This window comes from Drosophila suzukii, chromosome 2R, assembly GCF_043229965.1.
Source record: "Drosophila suzukii chromosome 2R, CBGP_Dsuzu_IsoJpt1.0, whole genome shotgun sequence".
Taxonomy (NCBI): domain Eukaryota; kingdom Metazoa; phylum Arthropoda; class Insecta; order Diptera; family Drosophilidae; genus Drosophila; species Drosophila suzukii.
In genome coordinates, this window is record NC_092081.1 from 6,000,411 (window position 1) to 6,023,651 (window position 23,241).

At 41.0% G+C, this 23,241-nt stretch overlaps 1 protein-coding gene across 2 annotated transcripts; it reads left to right on the forward strand.

Annotated features, from left to right (window-relative positions):
* Positions 1-8,534: 8,534 nt before the first annotated feature.
* On the forward strand, positions 8,535-21,243 carry Su(z)2 (Suppressor of zeste 2). Of its 2 annotated transcripts, none has more exons than XM_065863173.2 (6): positions 8,535-8,850; positions 11,553-11,775; positions 12,643-12,898; positions 12,990-13,230; positions 13,851-17,148; positions 19,248-21,243. In XM_065863173.2, exons 2-5 carry the CDS (start codon positions 11,604-11,606, stop codon positions 17,139-17,141), a joined length of 3,960 nt encoding a protein of 1,319 aa, XP_065719245.2. In that variant the 5' UTR covers positions 8,535-8,850; positions 11,553-11,603; the 3' UTR covers positions 17,142-17,148; positions 19,248-21,243. The 2 variants fall into 2 exon arrangements, with proteins under 2 accessions (XP_065719245.2, XP_016941012.4); XM_017085523.4 differs by lacking the exon at positions 8,535-8,850 and adding an exon at positions 9,125-9,259.
* The last annotated feature ends 1,998 nt before the right edge of the window (positions 21,244-23,241 follow it).

A 23,241-nucleotide genomic window follows, 5' to 3' on the forward strand; every position in this document is an offset into this window, starting at 1 on the left:
AAAAAATGTCAAAATCTGACTGTCCATTAAAAAGTTATAAGCAAATAAAGAAATCGTCGCTAGGTGGCGCTGATGCATGGTGTAATTGTCAGTGTTGTATACCGACTTTTTTTTAAATGAGCTAAATGCTATGATATAAAATTAAACGACTTTTTTATGTGTGCCACAGAGAACTGTAGTAACTTACCTTTCTATTGAAAAAGGAATCGACACTAGGTGGCGCTGTTGCGGGGATGTAAAATATTGTGAATGTTGTATGCCGGTTTTTTTAAGTGAGTTCTAAGCTTTGATATAAAATTAAATACCTTTTTTAAAGCGTGCCACAGTAAACTGAAGTAATTTAGCTTTCTCTTGAAAAATCTTGTAGTCTACCATGATAGATCAGCTGTAGAACGATTTTTTTTTATGAATTTGATGCTTAAAAATGTGTGTCTCCAGCTTATAAGTAATCTTTAGGAAGCATTCTTTCTAAACACACGTATTACCATCCATGTTTGTGTGTTTTTTGGGTGCACGTTCCATTAATTTTGACGTAAACTCTATTAGCATTGAATTGTATTTGGACTTAATTGAAACCCATTCGGTATTTGTTTCCGATTGTAAATTACTTTCTAAGCACCCGCAAGGTCAATGAATCACCCATAACCCCTTTTGGAGAGCCCATGCAACCGTAAATGCAATTAGTATCTGGCCACCCAATGTTCGCCCACCTAACTTCCGTGTATTTGCGTTTGTACTTGGTAACCGCACGTACAAAACCACAGAGCAGTTGCAACATTAATTATTCATTTTGCCACAGGATTCTAAAGGATTCGCCCGCAGCCACATTGTGTGTCTGCTGTTCCACGTGGGTAGGTGTAGGTGCAAGTGCAGTTCACTTTTTGGGACAGCATTTATAATCGCTTCCCATACCGAAATGAGTTTATTAAAATTATGACACAGAGAGAAGGGTCAAGCAGTGTCAAACGGACTTAAAAAGGTCGGAAGTGCTTAATTTATTTCAGGGGAATATACAAGTAGAAAATATAGTACGCTGCTATTGTTTGTCCATCTAAACTTTGTATTATATAATTAGGTAAGAGCATTTATTTCCGCTTCTTTAAACATCTCTAATCAATACATTTTGTAGTCCCATCACCCTTGTATTGTATTAAAATACATTACAGGCGAACTTCTTTAACATGATTTGCCAATAAAATTGGTGAAGTTCTACTGTAGTAATCACAATGGAACACTAGTATATGAGTATTCCAATCAACATATTTCTGAGGATCTGTGGTAGCGGCGAGTTAAAAAGTTGTAAATGTAATATTTCCCAGAGTTCAATTGACTCGCGATGTTGACTAGAAACCGACATTTTTTAATTGCCTGCCATTTATTTCTTTTGAAATTGGTCGATAAGGTAGAAAGTGCTATACCTATACAAAAACAAACCGTCATGCTCTATTTTTCCGAATATCAAAGGCGAAACTGTAGATAAGGAGTTCTGCAATTTCGAATATTGTCTTTTGAAATCTTGAAATACTTTTTGTAAAAGTAAGTCTCTATAAAACTCCGGTAACCGATGTTCCTACAACGTATGTTAATATTTTTATGAAACATCTACTAAAGAAATTTCTGAAATATCCCTTTAAGCATGACCTTATGGCGGACAGGGTTTCAACAGAGGTGGCAAACCACCGAATGACTAGTATTCTACCTTTTCCGGAAGGGAAACACATGAACAAAATGAACTGAATTGCCTATGAGATGTAATTCAAATATATATTTTACTTTTATAAAAGGGTTTTTTAAACTTGAAAAGACGATATAGTAGATGCTTCGACTTTTAGATACCCATTACTCTGTTTCAAATTACAAATAGTTGCGGAACTACTGACCATGTCAATTCCCGTTTTACTTAGTTCGTAATAACTTTTTAAATAACAATGGCTTGGTACGACTCTCGGCCCTTAGACAGGTGTTGGTCAATAAAATCAGTTTCAATTAAAATTTTACAATATCTTTTAACATGTGGGCATTATACAGGTTTATCGTTATTGGCGTTAGAGTGGGCTTAGCACACTGTTGAAATGAACTCGCGCTGCGCAAGAATCCTAAGAATCTACATGCATTATCCCAACTTTCTAGCTTTCATAGTTTTCGAGACCTCAGCGTTCATACGGACGGACAGACGGACATGGTTTGATCGACTCATCTAGTGATCCTGATCAAGAGTGTAAATACTTTATAGGGTCGGAAAAGCTTCCTTTTAACTGTTACATAATTTCCGACGAATCTACTATACCCTACTATAGCCTATACCCTATACGTGAAACGGGTATGAAAAAGAACAACAAGGTAGATCCAACAACACCTGTACCACAAGTTGTCCAGCCTCGCTCTAATTAATCAGTAGAATTGATCGAAAGCCTTGGAGCAAATCCGACGTACACTCAACGCTAAGCAATTTCTAAACATAGGGACGCCGCATCATTTGCATACATACATTTATGCAAACATTTGCAATCTAATTGGTAAGCGACTAAATAAATAATATAAGCAAATTTCAAAAAGCTTGTCGCTAATCTCGTAAGATAAGATAAGATCTCGTAAATCAATCAAAAAAAGTTTGCCACGCCCATAACGCTTAAATCTGTATACCGCCCACATAACCATAGGGTATCTGATAGTCTGATAAAATGTTTCCACTTTTTCGTATACCAAGGCAGAGAGTGTTATAATTTTTGTCTTAAGCTTGTAACGCAGCGAAGAATAAGGTTTCGAATCAATAGACGAGTCGATATAGACGTGTCCATCGGAACGCTGAAGTCTCAAAAACCATAAGAGCTACAAAGTTGGGATAAAGGATGCAAATACTAGGGAGTCCCACGCAGCGCATGCACTCTAAATCTGACTGTCTGGTGCGCTCATTTTTAAATATTTGGTAAAAGTGTAAACGGGATTTGCTGTTGATTATCAATGCCCATCTGCATGGCAGAAGCGGCTTAAACCTTACTATTCATTAAAACGTTATGTATTAGTAAATAAAGATATCGAGAACTCTTTGGTACTGCCATACATCCATCTCTCTCGACCTTCCTTGAACTGAGTAGCGGGTATCTGATATTCGAGGCATATAGCGTTCTCTCTAGTTATACCCGTTACTCGTAGAGTAAAAGGGTATACTAGATTCGTCGGAAAGTATGTAACAGGCAGAAGGAAGCGTTTCCGAGCACATAAAGTATATATATTCTTGATCAGGATCACTAGCTGAGTCGATCTAGCCATGTCCGTCTGTCCGTCTGTCCGGATGAACGCTGAGATCTCGGAAACTATAAGAGCTAGGCTATTGAGATTTGGCGTGCAGATTCCTGAGCTTCTTACGCAGTTTGTTTCAGCAGAGTGCCACGCCTACTTCAATGCCCACAAACCGCCCAAACCTGTGACACCCACAATTTTCATGATAGATAAAAATTTTAACTGAAATGTATTCGTCTCTTTAATACCTATCGATTGATCCAAAAAAATTTGCCACGCCCACTCTAAAGCCCATAACGCTTAAATCTGTCTACCGCCGATAGGTGGCGCATTTTAATCTCCATTTCCCTTTGGTCCCTTTAGCTGAGTAACGGGTATCTGATAGTCGTGGTACTCGACTATAGCGTAATTTATATATTTTAGGAAAGTGAATAATGTATCCTAAACACAGCTCGCAAAACATCATAGGCAATCCAGTGCATTTTGAACATGTAGTTTCCATTCGGAAAAGGCAAAACAGTAGTCATTTGTTGATTTATATACTCAGCTGTAAGCTTTTCTACCACAAGGTCATGCTGAAAGGGGTTATATTTGAAAGTAAGAAGGTATGTGGCTTTCAGATTTACTTACGTTATAAGGACAAGAGTGGTTCATATTGGAAGCGTTTTTAAACAAATTATAAAAAAACGTATATACCGGTTTCGATTTCGGGTTCTTATAGTAGTTACAGACATCAACAGTTATATTGTAGAGAAAGGGCTTATATCCATTCAACCGTTGAAAAAGGGCAATATTCACCTAAGCAGCATTTTCAAAGTTAAATTAATTATTGAAAAGTTTATAATGTACGTACATACCTTAATCCTGGATATGGGAACTTTGAAGAGGTTAACTTTTAACGAAATGTATTTGAATGTCCGGTTCTGAGATTTAAGATGACAATACTCGAATTCCGCGAAATCCTTATCTACTGATTCACACTTCATGTTCGTAAACTCAATTAAAGAATGAACCTGCAAAGAAGACATTGAAAGAATTATTTCTTTTGATTATTCTAATTATTATCTACTTGTCTGATTAAAAAAAATGTCACAAGAAATACAACGAAACAATTATGTTTCATATTCATCTTTCAGGGCTGACGTATCCACGAGAACTAATTTTGTTTTTAAACTAAGTATTTCAATCTAAAGGCTGTTAAAATGCTGTTTGGAAACTATTGTTGCCTAAAAAAAACACTTAAATATAAATACCTCAATTAGTTTCCTTAATCAGCACCCAAATTTAGATTATAGTTTTATGTGTATTGCAATTTGATCAAGCTAAATTATTTATTGACGAGGTAAACAAAAAAAACACTCTTTGTTCAAGTTGATCAATATAATAGTAACACGTTTTTAAAATGGGTAGATGGGCCCAAACGCACCGGTTGGAGTTTAAAAAGGCATTTTCATATTTATATATATATTTAGCAATATTTTTATATTGCTGTTCATGAAAAAGCTGCGACAGACGCGTTAAAGTCTATCGAAATCGATAAATTATAAACAGCGTTCATAAAAACATGTATGTAGGTCTAGTGTCCCGATTGTCCGCACTCGAAAAATTCGCTCGGTGGTCCAGCTGCTAGAGCGTCCGCCTCCGACACATGGTAGCACAGGTTCGAGTCCGCGATAAGACGGTTGTGAATTGTAAGTTTTATTAAAATATTATTTCTAATGTTTACATGTACATACTTCTATTAATAAATAAATTCTTTGTCTTCAGCAAAATATCCAAAATACATTGAATTCTAGCAAAAACAGAGGGTGGGAAATTAAATAAATCTCTACCAGGCGTCCAGAAAGTGTATCGTGTACACAAACCTCGTTTTTTTTAGATTTTAATGTTCTCAGGTTAAGCCCGAAATGTTCTTAAACTGACACCATTCGTTCGGAACCCGACCCTAAAGTTTCGGTCGACCGTTCATGAACTGTCAACAAACGGGCTCACGCACTTTTTGACAACGTTTGGTCTTGATTTTTGAACGTTTCGAACGGATTTTTTTCTGGGTGTACCTTTTAGAGGTGTGGCTTTCTTTGTCAGTTTATGTGATAGAGCTTTACAGTCGCAAAATTGTTCTAAAATTCCACATTTTCAAAGTTTGTCGAGTTGCAGCTCACAATGTACTCAATGCAGCCTATTTATTTATTCGTTAATATTAAAGGTCGACATAACAGTTGTACAATAAAACATATATCACCTACTTTGGTAAGTCCCAACTCTAGGTATAATTAAAAACAAGGAAATACAATGAAAATTTTCTTAAAAAAGTCTTTTAAAAAACTTATTCAAGCAATAATTAGTTTTTTTTTTCTTTTTTTGTGATCTAGGGTTCCAACTCTACTAGGAACTACCATCATCCTTCTAGGGGTAGTTTTGAAATATTATTATGTAAGCTAGTGTAATCAGATCAAATTCCCATTAAAACTTTTACAAAATATTACAAAATGTGGGCGCTAGACAGCTTGCGCTTGCGCAAGAACCTCTAGAATCTGCATGTCAGATCCCAACTTTATAGCTTTTTTATGTTCCGAAATCTCAGCGTTCATACGAACGACGTTAGGATGTTACATACTTTCCGAAGAATCTCACATACCCTTTTACTTAACGAGTAACGGATATACAAATTTCCCTCGAAGTCTACCAGATTAGATATCAATATTATATTCTATATTGGGGTGTTATTATATAATTGCTAAATGTGTGTATAAGTGCTGAATTGTAGACAAAAATTGTTTGTGAATAGCTGGCTAATAGCGCCGAGCTTAATAGCCTTTATTTAAAATCGAAATTAGTTCTCGTGTATATATACATACCTCCACCCTAAAAGCTAAATAGACCATTACATTTTGTAATTACCTTATTGCCGCTTAATAGAGCCAATCATGAAAGCTGTGATACACAAAGTTTTAATGCTAAGCTACTAAAAATTAAAAATCAATTTTAAAATAAAATTAAAGCCGTTTGGGGTAAAATACGTTTACATTTACGGCAATTTTTTTTAGATATACACAGAGAAAAAAAGGGAACAATACCCGTTTGATTTTGACATTACATTACGCTTCTTTCATATCAAAATAATAGGATGTCATATACATATACGTTACGGGTTCATATCAACGTTTGTGGTTGATATGATATTGATATGAATACTTAATAAATGTACATGTAACATCAAAAAGTCTCCGAAAAAAGTATGACTGTGAGTTCGTATTTTTTGTGTATTTATGGTATTTACTATGCTATTTAAGATATTATTTGACTGAATTTCCGCGGTCACTGTGACACTCGCGGATTTTATTTTTCAAATGGTTAGTACCCCAAATTCGATTGGATTAACTTGATGTTTTTTGTGTATTTATGGTATTTACTATGCTATTTAAGATATTATTTGACTGAATTTCCGCGGTCACTGTGACACTCGCGGATTTTATTTTTCAAATGGTTAGTACCCCAAATTCGATTGGATTAACTTGATGTTTGTCTAATTCGAGTTCATTTACTTCTTGGACACTGTAACGTGCTCTTCCTATAAACTGCTATCGATCTGTCTGGCCGGACTGCTCACACTACACTAAGAGAGGATGCCAAGCTGGGCAAGTTATCGTCCACCACTTCGCTTGGAGTTATCTATTGAGGACAGAAGGACTCCCTGGAGCTATTGAAACCTACATGAGGGGTCGGAGTTCAGAGTGATCGGCCATACATTGAAAAGGACCCGAAGCATACTGAAAATAAATCAATAAGCGAATATATATGGTTTTTTTTTTTATTTTTATACAAAAAGTAAAAACCAAACTGATTAACATTGATACTACAAGCATATCAATCAGAGAATATAATATCACTTTGATAAGGAAAACTACCGTACTGGTATTAAAAATCCCAAAACTATGTCACGTATTTGATATGTGCAGCATATAACTCTGGTATAAAAAATACCATATTGATAAGAGACCAAAATTGATAAGAAAAAATACCCGATTGATGACCAGTTTTGGTATTTTTTATTTCTCCGTGTTGGTTTAATTATCTGACTTTAAAGGTGAGTTTTAGGCGGCAGTCTACGTAGTGACGAAGCGCAAAAGTACATATGCAACAACAATTATACTAACTTCCTAAAATTCTAACTTCCAATTCCCAACTGGATCTACCGGTTCGTGCACCAAGACTCCCATATCTCTGAAATGATGTGACCTTACTTAAAACATATATTCTTTTAGGTCTGTAACATACCTTAGCATTCGCTGGAAGTCAAGAACAAGGCACGCCTCTAAAAGGTGTGATGAACTTAGTTTTGGAAACTGCTTTATTTTTATTTTACTTATAAATTACTATTTATAGTTATATAACTATTATATAGGAAACCTTACGCTAAGGAATAACGTAAGATTAAATATTATAGGGCCATTTAATTGGATCATTGGTCAATTTGCCCAAAGAAATTGTTGTGAAGTACTAGTTTGAAAGGAAAGTTATGAGTGTAAATATATTAACCTTCGCTGATATGTCTGAAATGGGGCGTCACATCACGGACTTCTTGTCATCATTTATCTTCGTCACTCTATCCAACGTAATACTCGCCCATAATTTGTCCCCTTTTTGTTTTTACGTACAGGCGAGCATGAAACATTTTGTGTGAAACGTGCTGGAAATTATTCAAGGACAATGCCAAAATCTTTTGAAATGCAAATTTTGCGTCGCCGCTTCTTGCTTTTCCTCCTTTTTGCCATTTTCCCCCTTTTCTTCGGCGGAAAATCAAGTGGCGGCGGCAAATGAAGCGAGCGAACGCACTTTGCATATGGCCAAAAACAGGTTCGTCGCGGATTCCAACAAAATGAAATGCCAGCGCAGGCCAAAAAGGAGAAAAAGCAAATAATCAGCGAAAACGGGCATTTTTGCGTTAATTATAAACGCCAAGGCCAATACACGGGCACACTACATACATACGAATATGTGCGTTAATCTCTCTCATTTGACAGTTGGATTCAATTAGGAACGCCGCCACCCACACAGTCGCACTGTGAGCCCGATTCGAGGGAGTGCAACGGAGATGGCCTGCTGTTGCCGAACGCCCTCGCGCCATCCCGCTCGCGCAGCGCTGCGGTAGGCCAGTGGTTGACTTTTCTCTCGGCTCTTCTCGTGCGGCTCTCTCGTGTCCGCCTCGTGTCGCTCTTTCTCTCTCGCGGTCATGCGTACAAGAGAGCGAGCCGCGCGTTTTGGGCAGCGACAGCGCCAGCAGGTCTAATCAGAATCAGTCTGTGGAGACTTTTCGAGACGAGCACTTTGTGAAACGGAGAATATAAATTTTTCGCGGCGCGAGCTCAAAACACTGAGAGAGGGAGAGGGCGCGAGAGTGTGCGACAGAGAGGCAGCGAAAATCTGTGCGTGTACGAGAAATCGATAACAGCAGCTGAAGTGGCTGAAGAAGAAGAGGAGGAGGAAAAGCAGCGGAGTAATCGAAAGCGCGTGTGTGTGGGTGTCGGCAAATGGATTTAATTTAATGGAAAATCCAGGAGGAAAATGCCACAGAGGAAAAATCTGCGAGTAACAACGCAATTGCTTTGAGTACGTATGCGGGAAAATTAAAAAAAAAATAAAACAAGAAAATTTCCCTCTATATGTGTGTATGGGTGAAAATTTTGTAAACACAAATGCCTTGGTGTGCGTGCGTGTTATTCTCGCCGCGTATTGGAATTTTCGTCGTGCAGCGAAAACGACGACTAGCGGCGAAATTGCGCCCGCGCAAAAGTAGAAAGTTTGTTTGTCGTCGTCGTCGTCGTCTCTCTCGCCGCGGCGAATAGATACAAATTTGTGTGTGTCGTGTGCTCTCGCTTTGACGGCGAATTGAGCGCAAGTGGCAGTTGGGATTTCTCGAATTGGATTTCAGTTGAACTCTGGACGCGGCGCGGAAAAATCGTTCCCAGTGTTGTTACGATATTTTCGTACATTTTCGTCCATGTTTTCGTCTTTTTTTGTGAGTCTCTTCTTCGTGTCAGCTTGTTGCGTGTGTGTGTGTGTGTGGAGGGAGAGAGAGAGTGGGAGAGAAAGTGTGAATGTGTGTGTAACCACCCTGCGGGCGCTCGTGCCGGCCTAACTGTAATTGTTGTTATTGCCGACACTTTCAAGCTGCGACCATGTGTATGTGTGTGTGTAAGTTTAAGTGCGCGCCTTTTACGAAATTGCGGCGTATAAACAGAAAGCGGGCTAAAGAAAATCAAGAAAAGCGCTCGCCAGCGACGTCATCAATTTCACAGCGTCATCAAATGTTGGACTGTCATTTTCCAGCTGAGTGGGCGTCGGCCCACCCACACACAAGCCACCCACTTTTCAGCCCGCCTTAGTTTTAGCTCAAGCCGCTCGGCCTTTTGTTTTTGTTTTGTTTGCTTTTTTGTTTTGCTAGCACAGCCTCCGTTATTCTGCCTCCCACCTCCCATCTCCGCCCTTCCTCACGCTCTCCCCTTTGCGTGCCATTTTCGCGTGAGCGGCAAACGAAAAGCATCAAAAGGCACCGGAGACAAAAAATGGGCGAGCGATGCGACTTTTGGTTGCGCTATGCAAGTGGGCGGCTTTTTTGGGGTGGCTGTGGGACTAATAGGTGGTCTTATTTGCGAAGTACTTTGTTGAATAATGAATAATGCATGCCGTAATGCATTATAATGTCACAATTTCAAAATCTCAAGTTTCCTGTCAGCTATAAATAGAGTTTTAAATTGACTGAAATCGAGAAATGGTCAAATTTCATTTTGAATTTAGGGTGGAATATCTTTACAGTAATACATGTTATATTATATTTCGAAAGTGATTAGAGTACATTGTCATTTACAAGTAATCTTGTCTTGCTTTATATAATTTAAAGTCTTTTGAATTTATAGGGGCACAGATAATTATGATATAATTAAGGACATAACCAAAAATAGTAATCCTTTATTTATTTGAAAAGCACGCAAATTGAGAAACAAGGATTGAAGACCACTTTTTTCCATATTAGTTTTTCCATCTATCAGTTTCGTTCAGAATATAAAGTCAGTCTCTAAGAATCCCGTAAATTTGTGTTTAATTGAACTCTTTTTATAAACCATCCTTAAAATATTACGTTTGGACTGTAGTTCCAATGCAAAGTAAAGCTTCAGCTTAAAATGCTAAATACAACGTACTTCAATACAAATCCCATCTAGTATATTTACTGGCACTAACATATTTAACTAGGAAAACAACATAATAGTATCTTAATTTACCTTAAAACACCCTTAAAAACATAGAATATGCACTAAATTAAATAAAAATAGGAATAGTTTTAAAACTTACCAAGAAAGTACACCCAATCCTAATGCAATATCCTAAGAACCCTCTATGAGCATCACAAACTTTTCCGATACGAGGTCTCCGAACAACCTGCTGATCCACAATGCCCTGAACTTTGCCCTGAACTCTCGGCTGCCTGCCATCAACTCGTAATCATCGTCAGGGCATCGCCATAATGATGAAAATTCAGTTTCCACTGGTGTGCAGGGCACAAAAGCGTAATTTTCGTAGTTTTATGGGGAAAAGTGGGGGGTTGGGGTTACGAAGAGCCGAAGAGAAGGGGCGCCAAGCTAAAACTAGCTTCAAGTACACCGTCGAGTGCACATCGCATCGTTTTCTGTGCTTTTCTCTCGGCTCTCCTCGGCTTCTCTCGGCTAGGTGCCCTCTGTGGCACGAAGGGCGCCCGAAAGACCAAAGACCCCACCTCCCAAAAGCCCCCTCTCAACCCGCCCACAAAGTTGCTACATTTGTGTTCTTTTTTTTTTTCTTTTCCTTTTTTCATATTTTTGTAAGCTTGCAGCACATTGTTCCGATTCATGGATATGGATGGCTGCCTTACTAGTCTAAAGTTTTCTGTATTGTGCGAGTGTGCTGACGTTGCCATATCTTTTGGGACAAGATACAGATACACGGTTGATATATCTGCCTCTGTGGCTTTTTTGTTGACGAGCGACAACCACAAATGTCGACAACGATGATGATGATGGTGGTGATGATGGTGATGATGGTGATGTGATGATGGTTTGGCGATGGGATTGCGGGCTGTCTGCTGGTTCTCACAGTTGTGTGTCTTTTTCCTACTTTTTGTTTGGCCATTGTGGCCCGCTCTCTTCTAGCCTTTGTCATTATTACGAGGAGACCCTAACAGTTGATTAGCCATCATCAGTTGTCACTTGTCACTTGTTGAGCACATGCCATACATGGAAATGCCGCCCCTTAACCCCAATCTTGGTTTCCCTTTCCAGGACCCCAAAAAAGAGGCTACTAAAAGTAAGGATTGAGGAATAGGCAGCAGTATGCACCTGAAAATCACGCACAAAACGGTGGAACCGGAGGTACCACACTCGGATATGGGTTCCGCATCTCCAGCTTCTCGGGATGTGCGGCAGTTCCACGATCTGATAACCTGCCGACTTTGTCGCGGTTACATGATCGATCCAACCACAGTGGACTTTTGCTACCACACCTGTAAGTGATTATAAACTCTATAAAACTCTGACATATCCATAAAAGTAGGATACAACTTCTTTAAACAAGTCTTAAACTAGATGTTGTGCATGTGTTTTTCAATTCTTCTTAGTTAATTTAATAAATAAACAACATATTTGTTTTCATTTAATAAATAAAGAACAGATTTGATTATAAAAAGTTTAATTTACAAGTACTATGTCACTCGGATCTTATGAGAAACTTCAAAATCAACTTCCATGTTTTCTTTTCTATAGATGAAACTATTCAAGATTGTAAAGTTTTCTCAGTTCTGATTACCATGCTAACAATTAAAGCTTTGAAGCAGTGGTCGGCACACACATACCATTACAAGTTTGCCTTGCATTAGTGTGAGTGTAACAAACACGAAGTTTGCGCGCGGCGTGCTAAAGCGAGACGTTTCTCTGCTTTGCACTAAGATCCTCTGCCGCAGCAACAAAAAAGCGCGCCGAAGTTGAGAAAAAATAACCCGAAGACCCATGCCGAAGTCACACGAACATGTACGTTATACGTGAGCGAGCAGAGGATGGGCAGAACACTTCCCTATGCTCACTAGATAGGCCGCTGCCGACCACTGCTTTGAAGAGATCACTTATATTTTACGTTTGTTCCATTTTTACTTTTATTTCGATCACATTAGTTTTAATTTAAAAAAAATCTATTTTTATCTTAACTGATGATTATTATTTTTGTAAAATATTATATCAATTACTGACTTAAGTCAAGATATGTGTAAGAACACTTTCTATTTAAATGGAAATTAATCTATAAAAGGTTGATTTATAGTTCATGTAGAGCCCAAAATATATCCTGTACTATATTGTTCCATTTGTAATTCCCCAACAGATTGCCGCAGTTGCATACTGAAACATCTGCTGCGAACGGTCTATTGTCCGGATTGCAAGGCCAGCGGAGGCAAGGAAATCAGCGAACTGAATCTGAAATCGGACGACACGTTGCGATCGCTGATCTATAAGCTGGTGCCGGGTCTCTATCAAAGGGAATGCAAGGAGCTGTCGGATTTCGAGGAGCAGCACGAGGATTTGGTGGATGAACAAACGACCCATGAGCAGGAGTTCTTCACCACCACGGAACTCGTTAGGTAAGTGACCATCACGGGGGGAAAAAAAGCGTTGACGGGTTAAGCTAAGCAATTTCTTGCCTTTCTCTTCTATCTTCTATCTATCGAACAGCTTATCCCTGGAATACCATCCTGCCATGCTGCATCAGTGCGGTCCTGGCGAGGTGCCACCCACCATTTACCTGCAGTGCGCCGCCGGATTGCGGGTGGAGTTGCTGAAACGCTTCCTCTGCTCCAAGTACAACATAGAGGCAGAGAACAAGCTGGTTGAGGTGGAGGTGACCTACGAGGACGAGGTTCTGCCCTCCAATTTCACGCTGATGGACGTGGGTTACTGCTACAACTGGAGTCGGGTAAGTGAAGTTTTTAATCATACTTCTCCCTGCACAGAGCGAGTAAGTGGAGGTATATCTAGCTTAGTAATCATTTGGTCTTTTCCAACAAGTTAAAAACCAGTTTTTTAAGGGTTTAGTAACCATGACAAATAGTATTTGTATACAACAGCTTAAACAAGAAAAATCATTCTGATATTGGAAGTACTTGAAATATGTGTGTGTTGTTTACAATATAATTTTAACTTACCATATCAATGTTAATAAAATCTATCAGTTTAAAAACCACTAAACATATTACATTCTAAAAACTACAGTCAATATAAAACTCGTAATATCCTAAAGGGAAATAGGATTATAAAGTCTCTTGATTTGCGGTGTTTCAGCTGCCAGAGCAGACCCTAAAAACCGATCCATCTTTGGTCAGTTTTAAGTGTAAAATACGCCCTTTTTCCCTCTGTGTGGGTCGGTCTATTGTCCCTTTTTGTGGTCTATCTCAATTACCCGATAGATTTTGGCCAGGGGAAACCCAATCCAATTGTGCCGGCAGTTTAGCGTTCAATGTCCACTTTCAATTTTCCACCCTTGTCAACCTGCCCTTTTTTTTCCTATCTTTTTCTCCCCTCTCCGAATCCATTTAGCAATCGCCCATGGCCTTCTGCTACCGGATTCTGCTCTACGAGAACGAGCGAGCAAAAAACGATGAGAACAACCTATCCAGGATTAACCAGGACATTGAACCGGAGCACTCGGTGCGTCGCTCCAAGTCGGCCAAATCGGTGACCTTTGCCGAGGACCTGGAATCGGAAATGGACTCCGTTTCTCCGCGCTCCAAGGCGCGTAGCAAGACATCGCCCAAGGTTTCGCCCTCGTCGAAGAACAAGCGAGTGGCCATGAGTAAACGGGAACCAGAACCCGAATCACCGGTGAGCACCTTCAAGAGTCTGCGGAGCAACGACATGCGCTACAGTGACTATGCCGTGTCCAAGGTTAAAAGTGAACCGGAACAGGAGCAGGATCTCCTGCCTAGGGAACGGGAACCTCAGCCTCTGGAGGCCAACATGAACATAGTGGTCAGCATTCCCCCCTCGCAACTGGGCAAATCCTACGTCGATGCTGAGGACTTCGAGTTGAAGACGGCGAATCGAAAGGGAGTGGGCCATCTGCCCAAGCTGAAGATCGAACTGAACAGCATGAAGAGCAAGCTGAGCATGCCCTTGTCGGCTGGTCCGCGACTGGAGGATACCTCATCCTCGATCCAACAACAACTCGATCTGGAAACCTATGCCAAGAACATTGGCCTGAAGCCCATTGAGCAGCCCCTGGTTCAGAGTGTTGCCGCCAATCCCGATAGCAAATACAGTCCCAATGCCTCGCCCATGTCCTCGTGCTCTAGCTCCACCAATGGATCCACCTGTAGTTTGGGCACTGCCGATGCCAGTACCTCGACCACCACATCCAGTTCCCATCGGAAGCGCAAGAAGAAGCACTCCAAGGAGCCCAAGGATGCGAATGGCAAGCGCAAGAAGTTGCATGCGGAGATCTCCTCGCAGACGGATGGCAAAATGAAAGTGAAGATCACGGCCAAACCGAATCACAAGTTGGATTTTAAGCGTTCCCATTCGCTTGCCAGTGGAGAGCTGGCTCTCCAGCAGCTGAAATTGGACAGTACCAGCACTTCGGAGGCTTTAAATCGCACCTTGGGCGAGGAGGCTAGGAGCATTAGTAGCCTAGTGGTGGGTGGAGCACCCACGCCGCCGCCCACGCCCACAACGGAACCAGAGCAGCAGCAGCAACAGCAGGTGGTAGTGCCAAAAACCAAGGAATTGACCTTGCCCACATCACCGCCTTTGCCGCCCAGTTTGTTCAAGGCCTATACCCCCAGCACAACGCCAATTGCTCCACAAACAGTGACAGCAAAGCCCAAGCAACAACAGCAAACCCCACAGCAACATCAACCTGTGGCACAGCAGAGCCTGGCTAAAACAAACCCCGTCAAACCGCCGCTGAGCAGCAACAACAATCGCCAGCCAAACAGTGGACACTTTGCTGTGCCAGAAGTTCCAACCAACCGGAATATGTACCACATGCAACGCTACCTGTCCACACCCAGTTCCATAGCCAGTGCGGCCAACAAGCAGCCAAAGCGTTCCCTGTCCCTGGACGAATCGCATCCAGCGGCCAAGACGGCGAGAATGAGCCAGGCCCAGGCGATGGCTAGCTATGCGGCCAAAATGCAGATGCACAAAACGCAGGCGGCCGCCTTTCTGCCCAATCCTCAGATACGCTCCTATGGACCCGAAATGGGCAGCAAGCCAACGCTGCCCCTGACATGTCCCGCCAACTTGAGTCTAAGCCTGCCCAGCTCCGCTCAAGTGACGATTACGCCCAGGCCAAGGACCACGCCGTCGGTTTATGCCTTTCCAGAGCCAACTGGCCATGTGCCCGCTCTGGAAATAGTGAGATTGCCGGCTGGTAAACAAAGTGCGGGGGGCAAGAGCCTAACGATGCCGCCTCTTAGCCCGCCGGCAACGTCCGGTGGCCGTTTGATGGGACCACCGGCGGCTCTGCCCAAGCAACCAGGACACAGTGCGGCCAAGAGGACCAGCCAGTCGCCACCAATGCCGCTGCCCATGCCGATGACCACGTTTCCAGCGATTGTCAAGTCGCCGCCGCTGTCAGTTGCTCTTAGCGGCCAAAGGAACAAGAGCAACTCCGGCTCCAACTCAAACTCAAACGCTTATCGCACATCACCGCCTGCATTAATAAATCTGCGCAACACAGCCACGACTCCACACTCGTTTCCATCAAAGTCGAGCCCAAAGGTAGAGGCCAATTCAAAGAAATCCCCGCCAGCTGGGTGCCAGGGCAAAACCAATGGCACTGCCGCATTGGACAAGTCGAAAACGAGTTTGCGCGAGTTTCGGCCAGCAGTTCAGGCGGCTGTTGCAGCAACATCGGCATCGGCGGGAGCAGCAGGAGCAGCCAAGGATGCCGATATACTTGATTTATCAGCTAACCCGGGCAGGAACACAACCGCCAAATTGGCGCCCACATCACCGCCCGCGGGTAACAGCAACAACAACAACAACAACAACAGCACGAGCAACAGCCTGGAGGCAGCCTTGAACAAAATCAAACAGAACATATCCGCCAACAGCAATGGTGGACCATCGACCACCACATCGGGTGGCTCGAACTCAAATGGCAATAGCAACGGCGATGATCTGCAGAATCTGCATATGCTCTCGGAATCGGCGACGGCCAGGGAGAAGATCTCCATCAAGGCGGCCAGCAGCGGTGGCAGCAATAACGCTAGTAGTACCACCACCACCAGCTCCACGAAACCCAAGAATGCCAATGCGTTGGTGAGACCACAGAACGCTTCGGTTAGGAGCATACCCAATCCCTCGGCTTTGGCTTTTCGCAATCAGCCAGTGGCTTCCAGTGCAGCGGCCACCAGCATCAGCAAACCACTGACTGTGCGGGCCGAGGAAAAGCCCAAGACAGCCACCAGTAATCCGGGTCTACTCAGTCCCACCAGCAGCACTGGCAGCAATAACAGCAGTAACAGCAACTCTGGATGCAGTGCAGCCACTTCCCCACGGGCCATGACCAAGAAGCCCACGACCATTGATCAGGTGGCGGCCAATTTGAATATACGCGCCGAGGCCAAGGCCGCTGCCCTCGCCGAGGAGGCGCCACCCGTTCTGAGCAGCAATGCGGCCAAGTCACCGGAACTGGCCAAGACCACGACCACGGCCGGAGGAGCAGCCTCGCGGACGGAAGCCAAGGAGACGGCCATCACCGTTTCGGCGGCCAGCACCCTGCTGCCCATGCCCTCCGCCGTCTCCAGCGGATCCGGAGTCCCCGAGTCGCTGGCCAAGCCGCCCGTGCAGATTGCCAATGCCCCGGTGGCGAGTTCCGCTTAGTCACAAGGTGAGTGTCGTTTTTAGTTACATATATCTAGGCTAAGCACTTGGGAATTTAATGTTGAAGGGGGTTCATTTTAGGTTCTTGGTTTATTACAAAAACATTGTCAGGAGCAGTACATGTTTAAAAAAGAATTTCAAAAGTGGTTTTGAATCATCCTTTTCCGTGAAAAATCCCCTATTTAGACCTTTTTCGATCCAAGAATATTTGTACCACACAAAAAAATGTCATGGGTAAAATTTACCAATACGGATAGTTACCTAACTGTAAAAACGGCCAAGAACTATTTAAAATAGTGACGTGTTTCACCTTGTTGCTTTCGTTACTATTAAACAGTAAAACTATCATAAAATGGTAACTTGGGTAAGTTTGTTTTGTTTGGGAGAGTAACTATTTCGTTGGTCAAATTGACAATCCAATGGTTTCGGACCATTTAACTATTGCATTGGTCAATTTTACCTAAAAGTTTTTTTGGATATATGACTAACACGATTTTTCTTTAGTTTGCATAAACCTGTTTAATTTTGAATGAATGCTCAAAAAAAGTTCAAAACATTTTAAATTCAGAAACAATATTTATAATGTATTAGTTGTTTTGTAGCATACGGGGGTTTCATAAAAATCTCTTAGCGCTGAATTTGGGTATGATTTTTGAATCTACATGAATTCTGCACTAAGGGATTTCTCTGGCAACCCTGAAAAAAATGAATTCATATGGTTCGACTTTAATGATGTAGACTCATGATTTCTCTTTAGTTTCTTAACTTTAGATCTTGGTTTTCTATAATATTTAGTTGTTTTTCTGGACGTTTTCATTTATAACCATTTTAACTTATGGTTTATGGTTTAAGTTTATGCTTTCATTATTTGCTAATTGCTCTAGTTTCATTCTTTCATTCAACTTCTTTGCTATCGCCTAAATAAGCTTGACTGACCGATCCTAGTGTTTTTTTTTCTTTTTTTAATTGTTTTTCTTTTTAACGATCTACTGTGACCTCTCAAGCTCTACGCTACATTAGCAAAGTAAACTCTTTTGTTAGAGCCAGCTTTCTTGAACTCGGCGACTTGGCTAGTTCTTCTTCGCTTCCCTTCTTTCTTCCCACTTCCTTTATGAGTTGGCTATATAATTTTTCTTTTTGGCGCATTTCCCACACTTGATGGAATTGAGACTCAAATTATACAAATTACATTTCGTGTTTTGCGTTTTCTTTGCCTCGTTTTTCTAGCCATCGTTGTTGTTTTTGTCTCTGTTTATTTTCTGTTTTGGCTTTTCTCAAGTAGTCATTATACACAAATAATGTATCTTCTACGTACGCTCTGCCTCTCTCGCTCCCTCCTTGGCCATCTCGCTCTGTTTGTCGCTCGTCACTCGGCAGCGGTCGTGGTCGGTCATTCATACGACTCTTTGCCTTTGCTTTTATTTTAGACGTTACTACACTGAGTTTTGACTTTTTGGATGTGTTCGTATACCCGCTAATCGAATAAAATGGTATATTGAACACGTACCTATGTTTGTAGCATGGCAAAAAGTTGCATTCCGGTTAGATATAGATTCAATAACCTTGTCCGTTTGAACAACTGGAACTATTAATCCCATATAACTTGCTAGGCTCAATGGTATTCTACATTTTCAGTCGTTACAAACCTACAAATATTTAACCCATGTATAAATCTACAAAGCTTACTAAGCCTAAGGGTATTTCGAATTTTTGGTCATTATAAATATAATATAACAAATAAAGTTTTTGCTGATATTTCATTTTATTTTCGTGGAACATGTTTGTAATATCCCTATCTACTCATATCCCAAAAATAATGTTCATCATATCGTTTTTAATAAAGTTACCATAGATAGAGGGCATCTTATGGTCGTGTCACTCGACTTTGAGATACTTTCTTGTTTTAATTTCCATTTTGTTTTTTTTGTATTATTTCGGTTTTTGGCTTAGCGCATTCCCTCGTGTTGTGTTTTTCTTTTTTCTGTTTTGGTTGGCCTTTTAATGAACATCGGCCGCGTAGAGTCATTACATCATTTTGTATTTTCACCCATAGAAAGGCGAATAGCATTTTCATTCATTCTCTGCCTCTTTTCGTCTCTTTTGCAGCGTTTCTGTGGCTGTGCGGAACGCAAATGTATCTTGTGGCGCCGCTGGAGAATCTGCAGAATACCGACAGCAACGGAGGTGATGAAAGATAACTACACAAAAGGAACAAAAGAGTAGATCCAACACCTGCAGCACAAGTTCCCCAACCTCGCTCCCGAAGAAAAGTGCAATTTATTAATCAGTAGAATGGATCGTAAGCCTTAGAACTAATCCGAAATACACTCAACGCTAAGCAATATCTACACATAGGGAAACCGCATCATTTGCATACGTATGTGCAAACATTTGCAATCGAATTAGTACGCGACTAAATAAATAATCCAAGCAAAATTCAAAAATGCCAGCAACAAAATTCATTAATAAATAATCCAATAGAGAGCGAGAGAGGCGAGGAGGAGAATAATAATCAAAACGGCTGGCGTTCGCTGGCATTTTCGAAAGCAGGCAAGGCAAAAACAAAATTAATTATAAAATATCAACAGCAAATATGTGTTAAACCGCGATAAGGTCACACACAAACACATGCCTTTAATAGATAGATCTTCGGTTGGCTTTTTGCTTTTTGGGGAAAGTCCAAACGGAACCAAACAAAAACTAATAAATAGCAAATTATTTTAAAAAAGGGCGATAGTAAAACTGTTTTTGAAGATAAAATAACTAAGAAGAAAACCACAAACTGATAGGAAAACGGAAATCGTATCAGGAATATTTGATTACAGACACAAACATACAGCGAGTGCCGAAAGTGTTTGGCCCACACCCTTCGGGAAAACTGCCACGAAGTGTGAAAATTCGGTGGTGGTGGCTGGGCCAGCTAGCCAGATTGTTCGTATGTAGGCAAAAGATACAGCCGATACCCGATACACACTCACGTTCCTCATCGGGGCGATAAAATTTTAACGATTTTGCGCCGCTTTGAGCGAGCGTGTCAGGCATAAAAAGATACAAAACAATACTTGGGCATATATAAACAAAAGCAAACAAAACGGAATAATGAAAATAACAAACTCGCACTGGCACACATGCGTATATTTATATACATATACCCGAATAAATATATATATATATCTTGTAGATACTTTTTCGTATTAGTTGTTTAAGCGAGTTGCGCTTAATTGAAGCACGAGTTTTGTACATAAATTTAAAAATCGAAGCCAGGCAAACAAAAAAGTAAGAAAAAAGATACAAACCAGCACCCCAGCACTTGGAAATGAATTTTAATTTTTAGAGCTTCGACCAAATGAAATACTATATATACACAAGAACACACGCATTATAAAAATATTGATATACTCCTCTTATATTTACGATATTCGTACACTCGAAAAGGCTTTAGGTTTTCGTACATTTATTCTCTTCTTGCTCTTAGCTGATATTTTTTGTTTTGTTATTTATGCATATATCGTCTGTACATATTTTAAGCGAAGAATGAATTAAAAAGTTTATGAGGGAGGAAGGGAAACACTAAATTGTATGAGTTTCTTAGAGGAATAGCTGGATTGTAGAATATGGTGGCAGATCCACCCCATGATGTATCCGTATCTTTTTGCAACCCCTGCTCGTTGGCAGCATCCCTCGTGATCGGCGCGAAATTAACATAGTTTCCAGGCAATCAAACAAATTGAAAGGCCTCGGGACTCGGATCGACATCCAGCTATTCCAATAACTTTGGCTCGACTCCTGATTGTTGTATATTTATTTATATTCCTATTATCGAGATATATATACGAGATGTATCCAGTTGTATCTAAGCGGATATTGTACTGTTTGGACACCTTAACTAAATAAACCTATGAATACTTAAATATAAAGCATATATGTTTAGAAATCTGATTGTATGCACACGTCTTGTATGTAATATTGTTAGAAAACCCTCGAAATGTAATCCAAAAATGAAACCCACACACACACACGGAACACCCCTCACACACTAAGTTAAATTAGCTGATTTTCGAAAACAATAAAAACATGAAAATGGAACACAGTGTATAACAAATGCGAGTGTGGCTTTATATTTTTATGGGCTGTGGATAAATCAGGGCGCCCGGCGTCGACAGAAGGTGTCGCCTCGGCCGAAGGAAGTCGGCTCAAGTTACCCATCGTTCCATCGTTTCCCCTCGGTCCTCGGAGTCCACAAATCACCGATGTCTTGCCACCCCGCTTGGCCCGCAGTTACTTGTTGGCATTGCGGATTTCAACGCTTTTCATGCCTCATAAAGGAGCGGGTGGCGGAAACATATGGCAGCACGCTAAAACCAAAGCCCTTTGTCGCTGCTCCTATCCTGACTGCACTGCAAATATTTGCGGTTTATAGGTAAACGGTATTAAAGGTATAAATATTCCCAAAAAAGATCATTTATTTTCTTCTAATTGAAAATTATATTTAAAAACTTAACTATGTGCAATGCTTATTAATAGTGAGAGGTTTTAGCCAACTCGAGTTGATGTCGGCTTGGATGTCAAGAAGTCAAAGTCTCGAAATTATGCCAACACACAAAAAGGAGCAAAGAGGCTTCACTGTACATAAATGTCTAATGTAGTAGCCAACTACAATCATTAGCAGTGAAACCCCTGTCTTGGTAAGCGATCGAAGTAGGTTACACTGCAGCTCTAAAACTGGTTGGGAATTATAGCGACACCAGAGCGGTAAACTGCGGAAAGATCAAGGTCTTTGTGTGTTTTAATAGTATTAAAATTAAAACAATGTTTAGTTAGCTTAGTTCTGCTTACAACTTATACAAAGGAAACGTTTTTCTATACTTTTATTTACGTCAAAATGAATCTGTATGCTCAATATGGTTAGAATTAGTTCCAAATTCTTTTTTGCTTAAGATACCTCTTCACTGATATGTGGCCTAATAGATATATCCGAGTTCAAAAGTAAAGTGTAGTATATATTTTGTCGAGTGTGGTCACTGTTTCCCCGCAAAGCCGCAGAGTCTTGCCACAGTCGCATCCACATAACAGGACACGTGCCAGCGCGCCACCCCTTCCCCCATCAGTTCCAGCCCAGTGGCGTAACCTTCTGCAAGGGCGATTGCCGCCGAAGCCAAGGATTCACGAGGACGTGCACAAGGACGAAGGACGAAGGCGAGCCGAAGGAAGGCTGCCTCACTAAGCAGCAGCTTTTGAGGTTCTTTTTGGGCATGTGTGCTATGCACCAGCCAACGGTATCAGCGATGGGAACTTGATAAGGCATGTTATATAGATAGTATTCTTCAAGAAATTTAAGACATTAGGACATGTTAAGCCTCTAATCCTATCCAAAATTACCCTTAATTATCCTATCCTACAAATTTAAGTCGTTTTGATATTGCATACCTCTTTAAAATCTATCTATCTATCTTCTATCCTTAAATATCCCAATCCTAAGAAAAAGAAAGTATTTTCTTTTATGTACATATTTATGTATGTACATGTGTGTTATGTATCTTTAGTGTATTTGTATTGTACAATGGTCAACTTGTCGATCAACATTGGTAAGAAGTATACTGTGCGTGTGGCGGCAGAAGCCAAATCTATAAAAAAAGAGTTTTTTAATCTTGAGAATGGAAACGTAAATAAGTTTCTAATGCAATGACTTTATTAAATTTACATTTCTATGTATGAAACTGAGATAATGCCTTTAAAAACCTTTTCCGATCTTACAACAATATTTTCTTTGCACCAACGATATTTGTGGTCGTGTCACGATGCCATCGCCTTTCGAGGCAACTTGTTGTTTTATTTGCTTGTCGTACTTTTATTAAAAACGAACGCTACTTAATCAGCAGCAAAATGTCGCACTTTACTGCGCACCCCCGGAAAATAGAGAGCGAGGGTAAGGGAGAGAGGAAAAGAAAGCAGGGGGGGGGGGGGTTGGCAGACGCCGTTTGACTTTTTGCTGTCGTTGCGAAAACAGACTTATCAGCTTTGCATTGTAGTTGTTGCCGTTGCCTCCGCCGGCTGAAAGCTTTCCAAATCGCCTTGTCCCGCTCCATCCGGCCACCCGTTT